Source organism: Ambystoma mexicanum, chromosome 10, assembly GCF_040938575.1.
Source record: "Ambystoma mexicanum isolate Mex_15411 chromosome 10, UKY_AmexF1_1, whole genome shotgun sequence".
In the NCBI taxonomy this organism is placed as follows: Eukaryota; Metazoa; Chordata; class Amphibia; order Caudata; family Ambystomatidae; genus Ambystoma; species Ambystoma mexicanum.
In genome coordinates, this window is record NC_090932.1 from 677,714,712 (window position 1) to 677,735,300 (window position 20,589).

A 20,589-nucleotide genomic window follows, 5' to 3' on the forward strand; every position below is an offset into this window, starting at 1 on the left:
GATCCAGAAGGATAAGAACAGATGGAGATTTGAGAGCAAGTCTTCACATGTGTTCAGTAGTGCAGTTTCCGTGCCTCTGGCTGCTCTGAAGCCATACTGGTGGTCGTGGAGACAACCAACAGATCCAGTGTGTTGGGGCAGTTTGGAGATGGCCAGCTTCTCCTGGATTTTGCCCAATTTCGAACCCTTGATTGGCAGTTGAGCTACTCTTATTGGCTCAACCTCCTATATAACCTGAGCATTTGCTTCCTTGCCTCCTTTGGGAATTAATTCTTAAGTGCAGTATATGACACACAACTACAAATCTTGAATACGCTTCTGTAGGTTCATGCTCTATTGCAGAAACTGTTCTAACAATAAAGCTCTTCTCCGTATTTGCAGACACTGAATTTCTCCCAAATGGAGTGCACCAAAGAACTAGGTATCTCCTCCCTTAGTCTGGCAGGTAGATCCGAGTAGTAAGTTCTCAAGGATCCCCCTGTTTCCAGCAAAGCATTGCTGCCCAGTGCTTTCAGACACAGCAGAAGCACCGGATTCTGAGGACTCTGACAGAGTCAGAGGCCTGTGTTTGCCTCCCAAGACCAGGAACAAATTCCAACCAGAAATGAAACCCAAAGGTAATATCAGGACTCCAAGGAGTCAATCTCCTAAGTGAACTAGCTCCATGTGTCCCATGTCAATCGCTGGCACCAGGAAATAAAATGGGCAACTAACTGCATTCCCTCCCCCCAACTTCAGGCTACTTGTAGTGGAACTGCTGGTGGTGGTGTTGTCCCGAACATTTCTTCCTTAAAGATCCTTCTCTTCAACCTGCTGTACAACTAGAACAGGAACACAGGGACCACTTCTTTTGACCCCTATCCTTTTGAGGATCAGAGCATTGACTGAATGTCCGACCCGACCACCAGATTCCCTGTACTTGGATTGCCTTTGGAAAAGCACCAACTGTTTCTGAAGCCATCTTCTATCTTTAATGCAGCAAATTCTCTTGAAGATTCAGTCATATACCTACTATCGGGAATTGCACAGCATCAGAACCACTATGCTAATCCGATGCTGGCCAATGCTTTAATTGATTCATATGAGAGACTGCATCCTTGCTGTGCTATTACAAGTCTGAAGGAACCACTGAGGCACAAACTGTCACACCTGCTACCCTAAGGTCCTTGTTGCCCCCAACAAGTAAACACCTACAGTAAGAACGTTCCTAGATTTTATGAACCCACATTAATTGTCTATTACCTCCACCTTTGTGCGATATATTAAGCATATTTTCATAATACGTTTGTGTGACATTGCTTTTTCAAAATATATTACCCTGTATTGTGGTCTCCCCTCTCACTTCTTGAGGGTTGGCCTCAACTGTTTGACCCCTTGCTATTGGATGAGGCAAGGAAGGCTTACAGCTATTTAAGAAAGTCTCTTCAGATCCTCAGACCCTGAATAGAATACTGTGTACAAACCCATGATCCTGCATAAAGGCTGCAATGGTATCCCAATCGATGGGCATGAGGTGTTTTTGAGAGCAACTCTGCATAAAACATATAAATATGTCTGCAACCTATTTTTGGTGCGTTGCGGCCAACAGTGCAGTGGCTTGGGTGTTATGCTAAAGAAAATAGGGTGGTTATACACTCCTGAGCTATGCCCGAAGTGCATTGTAACAGTGGAGGCTTCTCCAAATATATACCTGTTGTTAAATCAGTTCCTCTTTCATTGTGTTAATATGCCTCTCTGCCTTCTGCAAGTTATCGAACATTCCCTACACCTTATTGGGTAGAACTGTCAAAGGCGGACTGCAAATCCACAAAGACTGGAGAAATAGGACCTTTCCCCTCCTCTGACATTTTTACTCTTAATGAGATGGGTGTTGAGAAACTGCTCCTTTTGTGCCAGATCTTCTCAAAATTTGAAATGTGCATCAGGCAGGATTTTAGGCTGTGTCTTGCTCTAGAAATCCTAGGTGTAAAAAAGTTACCAAAAAGCTTCACTGAAAACTCTATTAAAAAAAACGGGATGGTCACAAGTTGAATTGACATTTTTTATATATTGTATTTTTAAAATATTGGGCAATTTTTGGTGATCATTGCACATCTACCACAGGAATATTTTTTTCTTTAACTTCTTTTAGCCAATGGATCATTGAATGTCTTGAAGAGTGAACAGCTTCATGGTTTAACGCCTAGGTACCCCTTCCTGAAAGAAGTTATCGGGCCTAAGTCCAAATGAGGTGCCCGCTGGCCTCTTGCATTATACAATGTCTCATAATCCTCCACTCAGGATACCCCTCAAGTTGTATTTCACCAGTCCTTAGGTAAACACCCCTTTAGTTGATTATCTTGGCCTCCAAATTCCAAATAAAATACACCTTTCATTTCCATCGCTTCTAATTTTAAAAAAAAAAATGCTGTATCTGGTAAGAGTTATTATTTTGTCATTGCTGTATCTGAGAATCTGCTTTTACAAGCTCCTCTTGGATAATACAGTATCATCATCGACTTGAATGGATATAAGGGCCTTGAATAAAGCCGCTATTGCAACCCTTGACTGTGAATTGTACAATGTGCTATAACAATTAACTAGGTTGTTTTAACCGTGGCAGTAGTACATCTTTAGTAGCCAGTGAACCAAACTTCACAAAGATGGCTTGATGGCTAATTCTGTCCAAAAGACCAGCTATGATTTCATCCTGTAAACTTGTGAAAATGTTTGATTAAAAACTCTGGGTTCAAAGTGGCCTAAGTCATGCCATAGGCCTTTAGCAAATGTACCAATATAAACCCTTGTAATAATTCAAGGGGTGGGTTTGTGGTCCTTACCCCATAGTCTAAAAGCAAACTGTTATTGTCCTATTACACCTTACATTGAACTTTCATATATTCCACCATGGCCAAACTGGCCATCTCCGTTATGATGATTTATAATACATACAAATGGGGAGTTCTAGTTTGACCTGTAATGATGCATTCTGTTTCTTGCCACTTTTCTAGAAATGCGTCTCACAGCCTTTCTGGCCATGGCTGCTAAAGTTACAATACCTCCCAACTATCGCTATGGTACCTCTCGGCCATGGATGTTGGCAGCAAAGAGAAGAAACCCACCAGGAAAGAGGCGGCGAAAGGTGTTTGTGGAGCCTGTGGCAGAAGAGGATTGGCAGTATTTTCGTGGTGATACAGTGAGTACAGTATATGCAGGTAACTCTTGGGTAACGGGGATTGCTAGTTTATCCCATAAAGGTGGCCAGTGGTTTCCATCTGAAAGACTAACTTTGGCAGGTTTCTGGTGCTACCTCACACAACCAAACTTGATAAATCCTGGAAAAAACACATTTTCTTGCAGTGCCCCAGTTCCTATGTCTGCAACATTTGGGATCACTTTGACACTGGCAGAGCATCAGTACTGGGTCTTAATTGAGAGCGAGACATATTTTCGTTCTCGAGAGCAGTGAACAACTTGTGCTACTTCAGTCTATAGGTTGATGGTAGCAGGATTTACTTTCCTTAATGTTGTTCATGAAGATTTGAAAGTAGCGTGAATCGTTCCTAACATCCAGTGTGCGCAATCTTGATAAACAGTGCTTCATAGCCTTTGGGATATCTGTTATGGGAAGGAGCTTGGAACTTCTTGGTAAAACCTTTACTGTCTCATTCCTGCTTCGTCCCTCTTCCTCGTCACAGTGCATGTAATGATGCATCAAATCAAGGAACAATAGGTGCCCTTTGAATATAATCAAATGTGTGTTTTGCCACTTCTGGATGTAAAGCACCTGACCACTTATTCAGATACTGCAGCGGGATCCTGTTCTTTCTTTAGGCAGATGCCTTTGTGTGGTAGTTATGTTTGGCAAGCCGCTTCAGTGGTTGTTTACTTTTGGTTCTCCACATACTTTGTATTTGTGGACGAAAATTGAAGTGTTTGTTTTTATTATTTGTTTTTATGCTTCTCCTTTCCATGGTCAGTATACTCTCACCTACCCTGATCCTGTTCCTGAGTTTTGAAGTTGTTTGCCTCAAAGGTTTCTCAGTATTGTTTCTTTCCTTCAGTACCTGGTTACTTCTGTAATTTTCTTGTGTCCTACAGACTTTGTTCTGTGTAATTTGTGTTGTGTACTTTAGGTTTCTGGATGTAAACGTCCCAGATCTGAGCTTCTGCATCCTCTGTATGAAAGGGGATTGGTGGCAGCCTGTACAGCTTCGTGTGTGTGTGTGTGTGTGTGTGTGTGTGTGTGTGTGTGTGTGTGTGTGTGAGGGCGAGAAGGGTTTATGGAAGCAGGATCTCTGCACCCTAGTGTTAGGCAGAATCATGTGCAGTGCCCTTAGGGACCACTACACACAATTAAGACTACAGGTGGCAATACAAGTTTTACCTTTGGTACAAGCCTGTACTACTAGGTAATAGTGGTAGCAGTAGCAGAGCAGCCAGGCTTAAAGAGTATGAGCAGTAGCAGAGATTACACAAAGGGTCCACAATTACTGTGACTCAAGCAAACACTGACTCAAGGTTTCAGGTAAAAAATAGAAGTACATTTATTTCTAAACCATTTGTTATCAACACGACACTTCTATGAATTCAAAAACCACACGTAAAATATACTACAACTAACCAATTCACTTTTTACAGTATTATTCGAGGTGAATACCCTGTGTTTGAATGGACCGGTGTTACGAAACAGAACATGTTACCGTGAATACAATTGCGATCACTTTTTACAGTTCGGTCTACTAGATAAACGTGTATCCGTGGTAAGAAATGCTACCGGGGTAAAAACACACTTAGCACCCGAGATACCCAGAGAGAGTTTGGGGCAAAAATCACAGGCAATATGTTGGTTAGACAGACAGAATCTCAGAACACATATAGACAGGAATTCAAGAGTCAAAGGGCCAGAGCCAAAGTCAAGTGACACCGGTTGCCTGTGGTCGAGGATCACACAGTCGGACAGTTTGAGATTCAACGTTGCCAAGAGTACTTTGATATTGTCAATGTTGGGAAGCAAAAGTTATAAGAAGGAGGGAAAAGTAAGGACGAGCCTTAAATTAGAGAAATAGGGATTTCACCCAAAATTCCTCAAACAGGACACAGTACCTTTCTCAAAGAACGAAGCTGGTGCCACAGCAGTTGTTCCTGTTGGTTTCCCGCAGACCCACGCTTTCCTGCAGCTTCAGCACGAAGAAGGACAATGAGGGGTCTGCACCACACGGGGAAGAGGCCGGCAGCAGCGACAATGAATAAAAGGTGCACTCCTTAAAAACAGGAGAGGGTCTTCAGGTGGCTATCCGGACCACTACAGCAGTGTGCAGCGATTTCGACCACGAAGGCGACCTCTGACTGAAGAAGATGAGCTGGTTATCCCCACCAGGCTCAAGGGAAGAAGACTCTGGACTGAATCTCCTCTTAGTCGTTGAAGGGTAGATAGCTCAGGGCTACAGCAGGGCTTCACCAGTACGGGGTAGTTGCAGAAGTCGACCTCTCCTCCACTTCTCGTCGGTTCCTTGTAGTTCCAGTGGTGACTCTCTGACTTCCAGCCCAAGAGACCTGCCTTTTATGCGAACAACCCCCATTCACACAGCCTGGCTGTCAATCACCCAGCAGGGGGGGGTTGTCCGGCCCGGACAACCACCCTGGCCAATCATGACAAAGTGCGACTTGGGTTTCCTAGGATACCCTGTGCAGGGGGTGACTACACCCCTCCCTCACATTCAGCCGACCTAGACACCCAGGCACCTTGTGGAGGGCTTCTAGGTAGAAACCCGCCAAAAAGACAGTGAACAAAGAAGGTGAACCTAATTTGCTGCTCAAAGTAAAACACAAGAAGAAGTTTAACAAAAAGAAATGGCGAATAAACCGCACCGGAGCCAAACGAAAAAGGATTTGGTCAAGCGGGTTTAAGTTTGAGGCTAACACAATAGCCTACAATATTACCACGGTTATATAAGATAACCACGGTAGAAATTTAGGGTAGATACCACTGCCACCAGCCATGTCTAAATGTTAAAAGAGCGAAACAATGCTCTAGGAGGTACAGATAAAGAGTTAAGAGTTAACCCTTCCAGTACTCCATGTAAGATGGGATGTACTGGATCTGTGGTTACTTTTGACTAAGTAAAGTTACTGGTAACTTTACTGTCCCCCTGAAAAGGGTAATCACCTCAGAAATGGAGTCGGTGGGAAGTCTGAACGACAACCATGTGCTGCTGCACAGAAGGTGCTGTGTGACACACACAAAGAAGGGGGTACTGACGTGGTGTACTCTAGAGCCCACAATCACAAAAACAGGTAAAACACATAGCAAAATACAGGTAAGAGTGGTTTGAAGCTCACACTCTTACCAAGTGGAAAAGAAACCACTCCAGAGATCCAGCAAAGCTGCTTCGGGACTCGCTAGGTAAGGGAAATTAGCCATGAAATGAGAAATCTCCCTAACACCTAGTTGGTCTGTCACTTTTCATGACTGTTGTCTTTAGGAACTGGTATTTCCCTAGAGGTTCCTAGTTGTTGCATGATTCCTGCTTAGTCACCATGTGGGGGTTAGTCGATTTGATGGGTGGTCTTTGATTGGTGTTTCCTCAAATGTGAAGAACTGTGACAAGATGGTAATCCTCAGATTATGTAATGGTTACGCTTCTATCTTGGTCCTGTCTTTCTTCCTTCTCTCCCATCTGCGTCACTTGTGTCTTTCGACCATTGGGATCCAACTTCGCTAGAGTACGGGTGTGATTGAGGAGGTGCTTTAATACCCAGCAGAGAGAAGTGGCTAAAATCCTTTTCGTTAAATTTATAGGGTTAGCGTAGTGTCATGTTCTTGGACATGACTGAGACTGTAAAGGGGAAAGGGTTGGACTCTTTATAATGAAGATCACCAGCAAGTAATGGGAGCAATTATGGAAAGAACTGGCTAAACAGTAAAAACCTTCCATATTTGAGGGCAGGAGATGTATTCCATATTCGTGCTACAAATAAGCAATAACTGGCCAAGTTTCATTGGCTCTTTACAAGCTCAGGGTAGACTACTATCCCACTCACATTGGTAAGGAGATTTTATGGCCATATTTAAACATTTTATTTGATGTTTACTGCAAACAAGCTTTCTTTGCAACGAATGTCAAATACATTTCACTGTGCATGGCTGCCCTTTGGTAGCAGCATTGCATCAAATATTAAGTGTGCTTATTTTACTGAAATCTCTGGTAAATATTTTGTCACCCATCACCGCAGGGCCAGTCCATTATTTCTCTAGAGTATGTAAATTTAGGAAAGCGTCCTGCATATCTAGTGGGATTTTTAAGACTGTGCGAGGCTTGCCAATCCACTGAGCACAGGCATCTACCCTTAGGCGCGTGGTTCCAACCTATGTGCTGAACCTAGTTCTTCCTCTTTCATTGTAGCTTGTTGCAGATAGACGCACCTTTCAAATTCTCTCTGGGATTTGTCTGTATGACAGAACGTTCAGAATGTTACTGGTGTGCCATTTTTGGAACAAGACTGAGCGATTGAGGCTTAAACATGATTCGTGGTTTAATAACATTTCTCCAGCACTGGACCTTTCATAGATTCAAATGCTTTGAATATTCCCAGTGATCAAGCTGGGAATCCTGGGTTACAGTTTTCCTTTAATACCATGTTAAAGCAAACCTGCTGTGATTATTGCTGCCTATCTGCCTTGTTTTGGTCCATTGCCCCATATCCAGTGGTATCGCGAGTGCTCAGCAATACCCCCTGCCCCAATGGCCGTGTTCAGATTCTAACCGCATGTCATGGTGATAGGAAACCTCGACTTTCTCTGAAGTACATTTGTGATGGGGACTTGACGTTTTCGAGGGGCCCAGGGATCCCTCTCAACTTAGGGCAGGAGGCCTACCACGCTTTTTGCCAGAGCCAATCCTGAGTTGGGAAGGCCCCAGTCTCTGCCACCCCCTTCATGTATCTTGTAACTCAATCATCCAATGCCTGCCATACCCCACTTTTGCCACAGTTCTTTTTATTTTTTATTTTACTGGACTGCAGATCCCAGAAATCCCTGCAGAAAAAGAAACCCATGACCCACAGAGAATAGCACAGAATACCCAGCCACTAAGCCTTACAACAGGGAGAGAGTTTGCAGTGAGGGGGGACTGTGCAAATGTGGCAGCCATTTATCAAGACCATGCCCCCAGGGTTCAGCACCAGCAATTGCCATTCTGGTTTGGCACCTACCGCGCTGGTTGCCGGCTGGCTTTTGGATGATATGAAAATGTCAGAGCACTGGGAAAGCCCAAGATACTGATGCAGCAGGGCACAGGCGCACACTATGCTTTGGACATGGAGCTTCATGAAAGGGAAATCTGTTCAGCAGATTTCCCTTTCAGAGATGGAGTACCCGCATCATTTATTAAATACCAAAAACCAAAAACGCCAGTGCTTCTACACCCATGTCAGTTGTCGATTCCTCACCAAGAGTGAAACACTGCAGACTTCCATGGCGATGAAAGACCGTGGGTGGTGAAGGAAAGTAGAACCCACAGTAGGGTGAAAAAAAAAACCCAAGGAGAGGCTAGAGACTGGCCCCAAGGCGTGGTGCGGTACCCAAGACCGCGGGAGGGGTAAAAACCATTAGATAACTAATTAGAGAGAGTACAGCAAGAAAATACCTGGTTTGAACATAAGGGCCAGAAAGGACCCAAAGGCTGAATGCCGACATAATACTGAGAAAGAGTGCGTCTGTGAATCCCAAGGAAAAGAGACCGAGAGACTGAACCCCAACGAAGAGGGGAATCCATAAGATAAACTAGGTATTCTGAATGGCACTGTGCAACGGGGCAAGGAGCCCTGTGTATTTTGAGAAAGACACATTAAAGTGAAGTCAGAAGCCGTGCCTCTGTTTGGGCCACATCTCTTATTGTACCTTTTTGTTAAGAGTTAGGTTATTTTCTTTGTATCAAGTGGTAGGGACAGAGGTCAGACCAGAATAGATTACTGGACGAGGGACTTGGGTTATTTTGTAAGACATCCTGACGATCACTCTTTTAGATTTCTCTTTATTTAGATTAGGGCCAATATATTTAGGGCCAGCTTAAGTTTTGAGAGGTTCAAAATAAAGAAAGTTTTAACCAAGATGCCACCTTCTCCATCTCCTGATTCTGACATACCTCAAAATGTTATCTGTAGGTTAGAGGAGTCCCGCTGTATCCTTTTAATTCCTAGAAAGTGAGCCTTTGCGATATTGAATATGGAACGTCCCATTCGTATGCCTTAGCCTGTGCAAGATAAATGAATTGCAAACCCTTTGGAGTGGAAACTGTACTTTTTGTGTGCAGTTTCTAATGCTGGATTCTCTCCACTTCCAAGTGTTGTAATAATTGCTGTTATTTCACAGCATAGTGGTTCTCAATGTATGGTCCTCAGAAGGATGGAGGACTGAATCAGCCCTGCGTGGATTCAATCTGTGGCAGCAAGTCACACAGATGTTTGGGACTGGTGCTTGACTTGCTGAGCTATGTTACTGGCCGATAGTTCACTTACCTTGTTTTATGAACTGTTTCCAGGTGCTCCACAGACTCTTCTCATTCACGATTTGATTTTCAGGTGGCAGTCCTATTTGGGAAAGATGCAGGGAAGCAAGGAACAGTCAGCCAAGTCATCAAAGAGCGCAACTGGGTCCTTGTGGATGGTTTAAACACAGTAAGTGTCCTGTCATTTTCGGAGGACTCATTATTTTATTTGTAAGCATCCTTTATTGCTTCTGTTGTCATGGTCTAATGAAGATTTCTCTTCATTTAAACCCACACGCCCAAAGATATTAAGAACAGTCTGCTGCTGGAACCCCTGCTTATCCTGTGAACTGTTTTTCTTTGAGCTGGTTAATGGAATATCCTCCAGTTTCTACTAGATGGCTCATGATTGATTGTGTCTTGTGATGATGCAGGAGTGGCGTTGCATAGCCATTGTCTTTATTATGGGTTCAGGTATTCTGCCTTGCTTCCTTACGATTAAATTGTTCTCCGCTTTCATTGTCTTTCATTTCATACTTTATTCAGCACATTTAAACTTTGAAGTAATATTACCTTGCATCGGTGCACTTGGAATTTACTTATTTATTTTTGGCCCTTCAGTAGCCCTCCATCTCAGCAGGCAAATGTATAGTGACTTTCACTGGCATATTTAGACTTTCTGCTGCCCTAGGCTCAACTAGGTGAATGTGCACCCCAACCTTACTTCACATCTTTGCTAGACTCTGCACCTTCGCCAGATTTCGTTGACTTCTCCAAACTCTGCCCCCATCGGCCAAACTACGCCCCTATACCACCATCTTGGTCCAAATTGGCACCATGACATAATGAAGTTCATAAGGCTGAGGGGATTTAAAAGTTATTGCTTCCACTATATTAATTCAAGCCTGTTACCTTAAAAGTAGGCCCAAAAATCAATCCAGGAAACAATGAGCTGCACCATTTGCAAGAAAAGCAGCTTTAATGCATGTAACGAACAGCTGGGAGGTTAGTCTGGTCTCAGGAGACCAAAAACTGAGAATTTGCGACCTGCCCACATTGAGTTGCAATATTTAAAGGCAAAAAAACACACAATTTGGATACATTAGACTATATTACAAATTGTCAGCTGTTATGTTAATTCCAATTCCCTCATGCCTGTTGGTTCCTACCTTTATAAGAATCTAAAGAACGACATACATTGCCCTAATTTATTGGTTAGAAAAGTTCTAGTGACGTGAGTGCATCCGCCTGCAGATGACCTAATTGTGTGTGTTATCAGTGAGAAGAGTGAATTCCACACCCTGTGGCAGCAAAACTAGACACAGTAATATCTGCTCCCACGGATCTAGACAACTGGCAACCCAGACCTTTCTCAGACCTTGCACGTTTTAAAAAAGTCTGTTCCAACTACCATATTGAAACATGTTGCTATCCTCATTACTCATCCTTTTAGCTAAACCAAGAACAGAAACTGTTAGTTTGTAGGACCTCATAAGATCTGTGATAGAAGCTCCATTCTCGAAGTAATTTTGTGTATTTTTTTAATTTGTGTGGTACAGTTAACAAAACCTTTCACACATTTTAAAAAGCGAAAGCTATTAAAACTACCAAAATTGCAAACGTATACATTTAAAATGTTTTTACATATAAATAACACGTGATAATAAGACAAATCTACATGAAATACAAATCATAATTTCATATTTTTTGAGACAAAGAACAATAAAAGGAGGATTATAATAGCAGTATAAAAATAGCAGTATAAAATAACATCATAAGATCACCCGATTACAAAGAACACATTTCCATGATTTCATCTTTCACAGAGCCAGTTAAACATCTAATGGCATCAATGCACATTGAGGTCATAGGGTCGCACAGTAACCAATGCCAAAAATAAGTAGAACAATTATCCAAGATTAGGGAAATTTGTCAAAAGTAAGGTTGCGAACTTCTCCCAATTTAATGCATTTTATAAATAAATGTTCAGGAGGGGGGGTGCCTTTGGCCGCACACCAAGATTACAGTGTCCTGAGAGAGCTCCCGTAACGATCTGGGGATATCCTTATAATACATCCTTATAGTTGGCGTCCGGAGAAGCCAAAGTGCAGGAATCATGTTAGCTACGATCCAGTGCCCAGGCAGAAGATCGCTCTGTGGGGAGAGAGGGGACTGTACTTGCCAGAGACTGTCCCGGCCTGCATCTCATGTCTGCCTGCGTGTGGCGAACCACGCACTGCCAGGAAGTGGCAGCGGACCAAACACTTTTCTGCTCCTAGAAGGTTCCCGCTGGGGCTTCATCAGCATATGCTCAGGACATCCCAGCTGGTCCGTGAAAGTGAGAAGCGACACTGGCCGTGGGGGGCCACCGCCAAGGCTGCATGGGGTTTTGCCTAGTGAAGAGTAGGTTCTCCGTGTGACTCTCTGGCTCGCGGAACCCTATGCTGTTCGCCAGCACATCCCATCACGACGCAGGTCCTGAGCTCCTGCGCCTTCTCCGTGGGAGGAAAGCGCAGTGGGTGGCAAGCAGTGGAGGCTTCTGATGGGGGCACCCCTGCTGGTGGAGACAACACAGCAACATTGTGGCTGAAGATGACACCCGGCACTGGATTGCTTACTCTTTGCTCCACCGCCAGGCCTTCTGGGTGATGTAGTCCTATGAGCCAAACAGAAAAAGACTTTACATTCAGGAGTGTGCCAAGCCTAGCTGACTACTATTACATTTGTATATGCAATGTATTCTTTTTACCATGAGTTATGTTTAACAGTATTACCCAAATTGACCTTTTACAATTGACCTTTTGTCCTAATTGACCTAATAATAGTGGTCCTAATTGACCTTCTGCACATTTGACCTTTACCTTTTATTTAAATGTTTTATACATGTGTGGGGTGGGTTTGGGATAATAAATAATATAAGGGGATTGGTGGGTGGTTGCTGGGGTTTTGGATTGGCTGGCGGTTGCAAGGGGTTTCCCCCTGCATTTATGTCCTAATTGACCTTTTTAATTAGGTCAATTCTCCCGCGGTCAATTGTGAAAAAGTCAATTCATATACATTCATGTTTAACCTATAGAACCTATTTGTCCTGACAGAGATTCTATGTGTAACTTTATAATATGTTTCAGTATACCAGTGTGGGGGTTTCTTTGGTTAACTATGTGGAATAATCATACTTAATTCCAGTTTTCATCCCTTGAGTTCAGCCTAACTGGTTAGTTTGCTAACCAGCCCCCATCAGGGTGTTGTGCAAAAATCTTCAGAGAAATAAATAAAAATACCCCAGGCAAAAAAACGGTATATGTTTAAGTAAGCAATGGGGCCTGGATTATAGACAATTAATTAATGGAGAAATAAATAAGCTGATTCTAAAAGAATGGGCTTGCTACCTTGATCATGAAAGCATGTTAAGATATAGTATGAATCTACTTTTATTTGAATATTTGAGTGCTGCCTGTCATGTGCCTCTGGCCGAGAGTGATATAATATAAATGTGATCCCATGGTGATCCCATGAATATCGATGGAATATTTTAATGATGCAGCTGAATGTACTACCTCTGAGGGCTGTATGCCTTGGCTCACAAATACTATGTTATGTGTTTGGGTTCTGGGGTTAATGAAAGCCTGTTTCATTTTATGTGGTTGTGTACAAAGCTGATTGATATTCGAAGAGTGTGGCTTAATGACCACTTAATAAGTATAATATTAGAACTAGTGCCGAGCCGGTGACGTTTCTTTTACGTGTTAATGATATTAAGGTTTTAATTTATACATGTGAATTTGTGATAGCATCTTTCTTTAAGATTGGTAGACATTTATTAATGACACAAGGACATTAAAATGTGTGTATTAATTGACTATTGTATTGTTTTATACTGAACATATTTTCTCTTTCTCTGAGAAATAGTCCTATATATTACAGTGTTGAATTCTAAAGTGGTAGGTAACCCATGTTGGTGTTCCAAGGTGTGGGGCTACATATATGTTGTAGTGATTTTAGTCACCAGTTGTGTATTGAACACAATTATTTCTTGTGTTGATAAATAGCATTGTTTTGTACTTGCCTATGTGGGACTTGTCTTTAGTCTACGCCTCGACCTTTTGAGGGTTTTGTCAGACTTGAGTGTAAACTGGCTGCATCTCCAATTTGGCTTTTCAGAATCCCTCATCGGAGCAGGTTCGTAAAAAAACCTGAACCCTTCCAAAAAAAGGTGCAGCAAACCAAAAGGCTTCACCCCAGGTTTTAGGGTTAGCAGCACTTGAGTATGCCAAGCCTGGTCCAGTCCCAACCTGTGGGACCCACTTCTTCACTCAGGTCTGCCAACGCTTGCTCTGCTGTGATGTTTCATGCTAGGGAGGTGATTTTCTGGTAGCTAGTGGAGCCAAGGAGGAGTGCCCCTTGTCTATCACGGCTTGGGCTGAAGTCTTCCCTTTCTCTTCTCCCTGCCCCTTTTCCTGTTTAAGCCTATTTCAAGCTTCCGGTCTCGCTCCTACCTCATTCCGGCTCCATTACCTGCCTTGGGCCAACTGTCCGGAGGAACCTTTCAGTTCTATCTAGCTAATCACCTCTTTGGTTTTTCTTCTCACCAGTCTGCTCAGTCGCCTTGAGATTTCTCACTCTGCTCACACACTCTGTCCTCTCCCCTCTGATCATTTTCAGGTTGATCTTACTCCAACCTTGTCCCTCTTGTATCGCTCTGTCAAGCTCTTCTCGCTGTCCAAGCTCCCCCCAACACTTGACTTCAGAGGTGCACTACTGATTTCACTGGAGGGCTGAATGTAACAGACGTCTCATACAGTGGGCCGGACTGCCCATGTGAATGAGCTGGTTTTAGGGACGTTGGTGCACAAACTGGAGTACATTTAAAAATAAAAATGTAGTTTTGGATGTGCACTTTTTATGCTGTTTTTTTGGTACATTGCAAAGACCAATTTGATGTATTCATGAGATATATATATAACACACACTTTCTCTTTCTCTTTCCTCCTCTCTCTCCCTTTTCCTCCTCACTCCCTCTCTTTTCCTCCTCTCTCCCTCTCTTTTCTTCCTCTCTCTCTCTTTTCGTCCTCTCTCTTTTTCCTCCTCTTTCCTCTCCCCACCCCCCCAAGGCGAGGCAATACTTAATCTTAAAACTCATGTGACTTGGAGGGCCATGTCCTGAAATGCTGCATCCAGTCCACAGGTCACATGTTGTGCATCACTGCTTTACCTCTTTTCTCTGGTATCCTCCTTTGCTGGTCTCATCCCTACAGTCCCACTCTTTCTAATCTTATTCAGCATTGTTCTCTTCTTTATTCCCTCCCTCCTCTTCCTGATACACGCCAGAGCCAATCTTTTTCGCGATTCTCAACTGTGTGATGTTCTCCACCTCCTATCGTCTCTATTCATTAACTCCTCCTGGTGATGTTATCTGCCTCCAAGCATTCTACTTTTAACCTCCTCCTCTTGGTGTGCTCTGCCTGAATTCTTCTATCTAGGCAAATCTCCCTGTACTCCACCTCCTACTTCTTGCACCTTTCAGTCTAAACAAAAAAAAAAAAGAAATCTCCTTCCAGTTTCTTCTTTGCTTCTGGTCTATCCAACACCAGTTTTCCTCTATCCCTCTCGTCCACAGTCATTTCTCCAAGCTCCTCTGTGTACTCTCCAGTATCACCTTGAATTCTCTTCCCAGATCCAGTTCTTCCTCCATGCTTCCACAACCTTCTCTCTCCGAACAGCACCTCCATCACCATACTCCACCATAGACTGACTGAGAGCTGGTTGTCCTTTCTGCCTAGTCATTGGCTTTGCTCTTTTCGGTCACCTATGACTGACTGGCTTGAAAGCAAGCTGGATTAACGCTTTGACTCCTGGCATCCATCTAAGATTTCATCCTGACTGGTGGCAGGGCTGAGGGCTCTGTAAGGCAAATGCATCTCTGGCTTTTCTAGCGCATGTGCTACTGATTGTGACCAACCTGGCGTTCCTGACAATGCTTTTGCACCCTGACAAGTGTTAAATAGGTGGGGTCCATGGGCCATGAGAGATCGGCGGGTCCAGCAGGGTTTGCAAACTTTGGGAGGCTCACAGACTACAAACCTACTGGTAATCGTGGGACACTGGTAGTATTGGCACACGCCTGGGTATCGTGCCTCCTGGATGATTTTCAGGACTAGCCAGAGAGGTTTACACACTCCCTGGAAGAGGATCCATAGGACTTCAGCATATTACTGTCCTCTGCTTTGTTGCTCGGATCCTGGGAAGATGCTCTGTGTATTTTCTCCCTATTAATCCGATGAGGCATCTCACTTGATTCCACCAGTGTCGGGCACGGAACTTTGTCACAGGGGATACACAAAACATCTGGTCATTGATGCGTGAATTGAAGGGGTTTCCTTCCTGTGGCTTCTGTGACGGGTCTGAAGAAGGACACACTCTGGTCAGACATTTCACTGGTTATTTTATTAATGAATATGAATAAGGCCCATCTTTCCCTGTTCTATAAGGCGTCCCTAACTAACGCATCTAGCTAAAGTGCTAGTCAGTAATCACTGAATCTCTCTAAAAGAAACCGTCCACCGTTGGGCTCTAACCTATGAACCTACCTCTAATTTAACAACTTAAAGTTCTGAGACATTCTTGCTTCTCCTGAAGTTTGTTGTCTTATCTCTCAACCACTTTTCAATAGATTATCTTAAGATCGTCTCTAGTGACCATTTTTATCACTTCGTACAGGTCATTCAATAATGTCTTGGGCTTTTAGTTTCTTTCTTTCCTCTGTAAGGAATGGTCCTTTTCTCCTCCCTTTGGTAAACTTCTCTAAGAAGTATATTTTCCTTCATGACTATTTCTTAGTTTCATGAATAGTTCATAGTGTTTGATTCCCCTTTGTTCTGTATCTGGATAGATCTCAACAATGCCAGCTTGTTGTCAGATTTCTCTTTTATGTTTTGACCTTCTATTTGACTTGGGCCTTCTTGGTATGAAAAAAGTAATTCACCACACATTGACTGCGCAGTCAATGTGTGGTGAAGTACTTTTTTCTTCAGTAACCAAGGAGGAAGGAGTACTAGCTCCCCCACCAATCACCCCACTGACGCGACACATCCCAATGGACCAAAAATAGGGTCACCAACAGAAGTTGTACCCCAAACCAACCCCAAAAACAGAACCTTCTTGGTATGCGTTTCACTTCCAGAATATTTCTCATTCACTTCTCTTTGTACTGACTTCACAATGTCTCCCTCTTGACTGAGACAAGTATTTTTGTATATTTTATTTTTTGGCGCCTATACATAAATGTTTCCAGGCACCACAAGGGTGAGGGGGGGGTGGATGGTTATGGGACAGCAGTAGAACAAACACAATTGGTTATATTGGTCTTGTGACAATCCTACTGCGCAAGTGTAAGTGGAGGAGGAGTAGAGGGAGAAGTGCAGTAGTGGGGTGCCCAAAGAGAGGTGGTGGGCAAGGGGTGTGGGGGGGCAAGGCTGTAAGTGCCAGGGGAAAGGGAGGATGAGTGCAGTGGACATGGAGGACCAGGTTAGGACTAGTACGGGGAAGGAAGCCCTGGGGCAAGGGATGCTTGGGTGACTGGTAGATCTGGTACCTGTATGACTCTGAAGGGACCAGGCCCCAATTGCAGCGGCCGAGGGAGCATTGGCACTGGAGGGGGTGAGGGAAGGAAGAGGAGAAAAAGAAAGTCTTGAGAAGTTTATGGAACTTAAGGAGATCCGGCTCTAGTCTGATGGGGGCAGGGAGGCCGTTGCAGAGGGAGGAACCGGCTGAAGAAAGGAATCTACCTGCCACTCTCTGTTTGGAGAAACATTGGCTTCAACTCTCTGCAGGACAAGAGGACTGAAGAACTCTGGCAGGGAGGTATTTAGTGAGACAAAGCTGGATGTAGGGAGGCTCCAGACAGCCTTGTGGATGATGCAAAGGGTCTCGAATTTGATCCTTGCAGTCACTGGTAGCCAGTGGCCAGATTGTGGCGCTGGAGAGATGCAGCCCCTGGGCTTGAGGCCAAGGAGAAGTCTTGCAGTCCTATTGTGGATTAGTTGAAGCGGAAGCAGGGAGGAGAGGGACAGATTGAGGAAGAACGTATTGCAGTAGTCCAGCCTAGAGGGAACCAGGGCTCTGGAGACATTGAGCTTCTGGGGGACGGTGAGGAAAGGTAGAATGTCCCTGAGGAGGTGGAGCTGGAAGTTGGACTTCTTGGCAATGTCCGTGATGTGTGGAGAGCAAGAGGAGTCAAAAATGATCCCCATTTTTTTGCCTCACAAATGGAAGATGGCAGTGGACACAAGGAGGTTGGCCAGAGAGTAGGGGGGAAACGAGAAGCAGGCATTCTAATGAGAAAGAGCTCAGTCTTACTGGCATTAAAGTATAGATCATTGGCAAAGCACCATGCCTGAAAAGCAGTCAGGCAGTTGGGTATGAGGTAGGAGGGGGAGCAGGCAGAGGAAGGCAGCTTGAAATAGGGCTGTGTCTCATCTGCATGACAATGGAAATGAGGGGAGAAGATAGAGATAAAGTAGGCCAGAGGGGCCAGGTAGATGTTGAAGAGCCATGGCGATAGGATAGAGCCCTGGGGAATGCCACTGGTTGAGAGTTAGGCGGAGGAGAGAAAATGACCCATTTGCACTTGGGAGAATCGGTTTGAAAGGAAGGAGGTCTGCCTTTTCAGTGCCCTGTCTGTGATGCCTAGGGTATCCTGAAGACTGTTTGAGGATGGAGTGGTTGACCCTGTCAAAGGCAGAAGAAAGTTTGAGGAGGTTCAGAACAGAGGGAGTGGGTGGATCCAGCTTAGAGAGCAGGTCTTAACTGGTGTTCAGGAGAGCAGGTTGTGCCTGTGGATGCTCTGGAACCAGACTGGTGGTCATGGAGGCAGCCAACCATAACGGTGTGCTGGGTCAGGTGTGGGATGACCAGCTTTTCCTGAGTTTGCCCAAAAAGGGGTGATAGAAATGGGTTGATAGCCAAGCAAGAAGGATTAGCAGGCGGCATCTTTAGGAGAGGGTGCACAAGACAGTGCTTAAGGGGTTGTGGGAAGGATCCAGTGGCAAAGGAGTGGTTGCAGAGGTTGGCCAAGGCTGGGGCAAGAGAGGAGATGTTGTCCTTGATGGTTCTGGAGGAGCAGGGGAACACCTGTTTAGAGGAGACATTCATAGAGTGGATAACTCTAGAGATCTCATCTGGTGCAATGGGAGAGAAGGCGGAGAGTATGGGGGTGGGATAGGTGGGCCATGGGGGGCAACAGAAGGGGGGTGAGGGTGGGAGCAGCAGACATTGCTGACAGGATGTCGAGAGCTTTGGAGGAGAAGTGGGTGGCCAGCGCAGTGCAGAGGGCCTGGTAAGGAGGAGGAGGAGGAGAGGAGGAGACTGCAGTAGGATTCGCAAGATCCTTGCAGATTATAAAGAGCTCAGCCGTGTTATTGGTGGCTCCAGAGAGCATTTCAGTAATGATTCTCGTTCACTCTCTTTTCTGGTATTGTTATATTCTCTTTCTCTTGACTGAGACCAGTATGGAATTCCAATAATGGTTCTCCTTCACTCCACAGGTATCCTGTTATCCCTATTGCCTTCCGTTCTTGGGGTTAACGTCACTGTGGTTTTCATTCATCAAGGATCAGCTTTCCCTCTTTCTAATCTGTCATCTTGTGTCTTTTCGTCACAGAGCCGTTTTTTCGGCTTTCTCCTTTGCGCCCAGGTAGGTGCACCCACACATGAGCTACGGTTTTCGTCGGGACACCTGTGGGAGCGCGGGAAAATGGGTGAGCTGAGTGAAATGTGCGGAAAGGGTGGGGTTTTTTCGCCACATTTCGGACTTTGCCGGTGGTTCTGGGTAATAAATTCTGGGCCGATTTGCGCAAGTCAGACCTCTGCGGATTCCCACAGGTGTCCTCTTTTCGGAAATGCAGGGGGTTGCCTGTTTTCCTTGGTGGGTTGGACACCCTAGGCCCAAATCTGTAGGGTTGCGCATGAGCAGAATTCCTGAAATTATGCTGTGCCGAAAGACTTGGGGTTACCCGCGTTTTCGGCTTTCCCCTTTGTGCCCAGGTAGGTGCACCCACACGTGAGGTACCGTTATTGTCGGCACACCTGGGGGAACGCGGGAAGGTACGACATTTGTTGTGTTTGCGTGGTTTTCATAAAGTTTCGACCCATTTGCTGCTGCTCTTTGTCACACAACCCTTTCACTTCCCAAATGTGAACTACATTTGGTCGCTGCTTTAGGCCCTATACACTTTGGTAACCTGCACAAGCTACCTACCCTTCAAAAGGTCTGCCTGTGCTCTTTCAAAAAATGTATGCTTGCCCTTCCTCACTGCATTTGTACATCTGTTCAGGCCGTAAGCATACAACTCCTGTGTACCATGGCTCCGTTTTTGGCTTGTGGTATTGCTTGTTTTGTGAAACATTACAAAAAATGTGTGATTTCCTAACTGCAAGAGTCGGGGGAATGTAGCAGAGCATTGATTTTCTCAAAATTCATACAAGCCATTGTAGTACCAGGCCAACCATCTCCACCACATAACTTTTTTTCGGTTGTTTTCCTGCTTTTTCCCCAAACTATGGAATTTTTCCCTACATAGTTGTTGCCTGACCTGTGCAAAATCACCCCTTCCTAAACTTGGAATTCTGTCTACTTTTCAGAAATGTATGCCTTTCTGTCCTCCCATTCAGCTTTACTAACCTTTTATTCCATTCCGTCCATGCATGTCCTATTGGAAAAAAAGGCCAAAATCGCCTACCTCTCACAAAAGGTTGATAACCATATAAAAAAAACTCAACGTGTTTTTGAAACCCAGGAAAATGGGGAATTCAGCACAGCAAACCATTTGTTCTTAGCTCTTACAAGGAAAAAAACCACAGGCTTCTTCGTACATCCCTTTATTGCCATTTTTTGAAAAAACCCAAAATGTTCTCTTTTTGGTTATTTTCTCTCACCCCCTTGCAGCAAACTAGGGTTAAAGGGACGTTATGTTTAAGTTGCACTAATAAAAACCTATGAAACTCAATGAAAAAACTTTGTTAAAGGGATGTTATGGTTACAAGTAAAACCGAAAAACACCAGTAATTTGCCAGTTATGGTAAGCTAAGCAAAACTAACTCACGCCACCACCGTGCACTGCTAAAA

At 44.3% G+C, this 20,589-nt stretch overlaps 1 protein-coding gene across 1 annotated transcript in view; it reads left to right on the forward strand.

The window, feature by feature from the left end:
• The window catches only part of MRPL24 (mitochondrial ribosomal protein L24), a 128,968-nt gene that overhangs the window by 56,356 nt on the left and 52,023 nt on the right, over positions 1 to 20,589 (forward strand). The window contains exons 2-3 of the mRNA XM_069618266.1: positions 2,991 to 3,175; positions 9,562 to 9,657. Coding sequence (XP_069474367.1) covers positions 2,993 to 3,175; positions 9,562 to 9,657 — 279 coding nt within the window. The 5' untranslated portion in view covers positions 2,991 to 2,992. The remainder of the gene's footprint in view (positions 1 to 2,990; positions 3,176 to 9,561; positions 9,658 to 20,589) is intronic.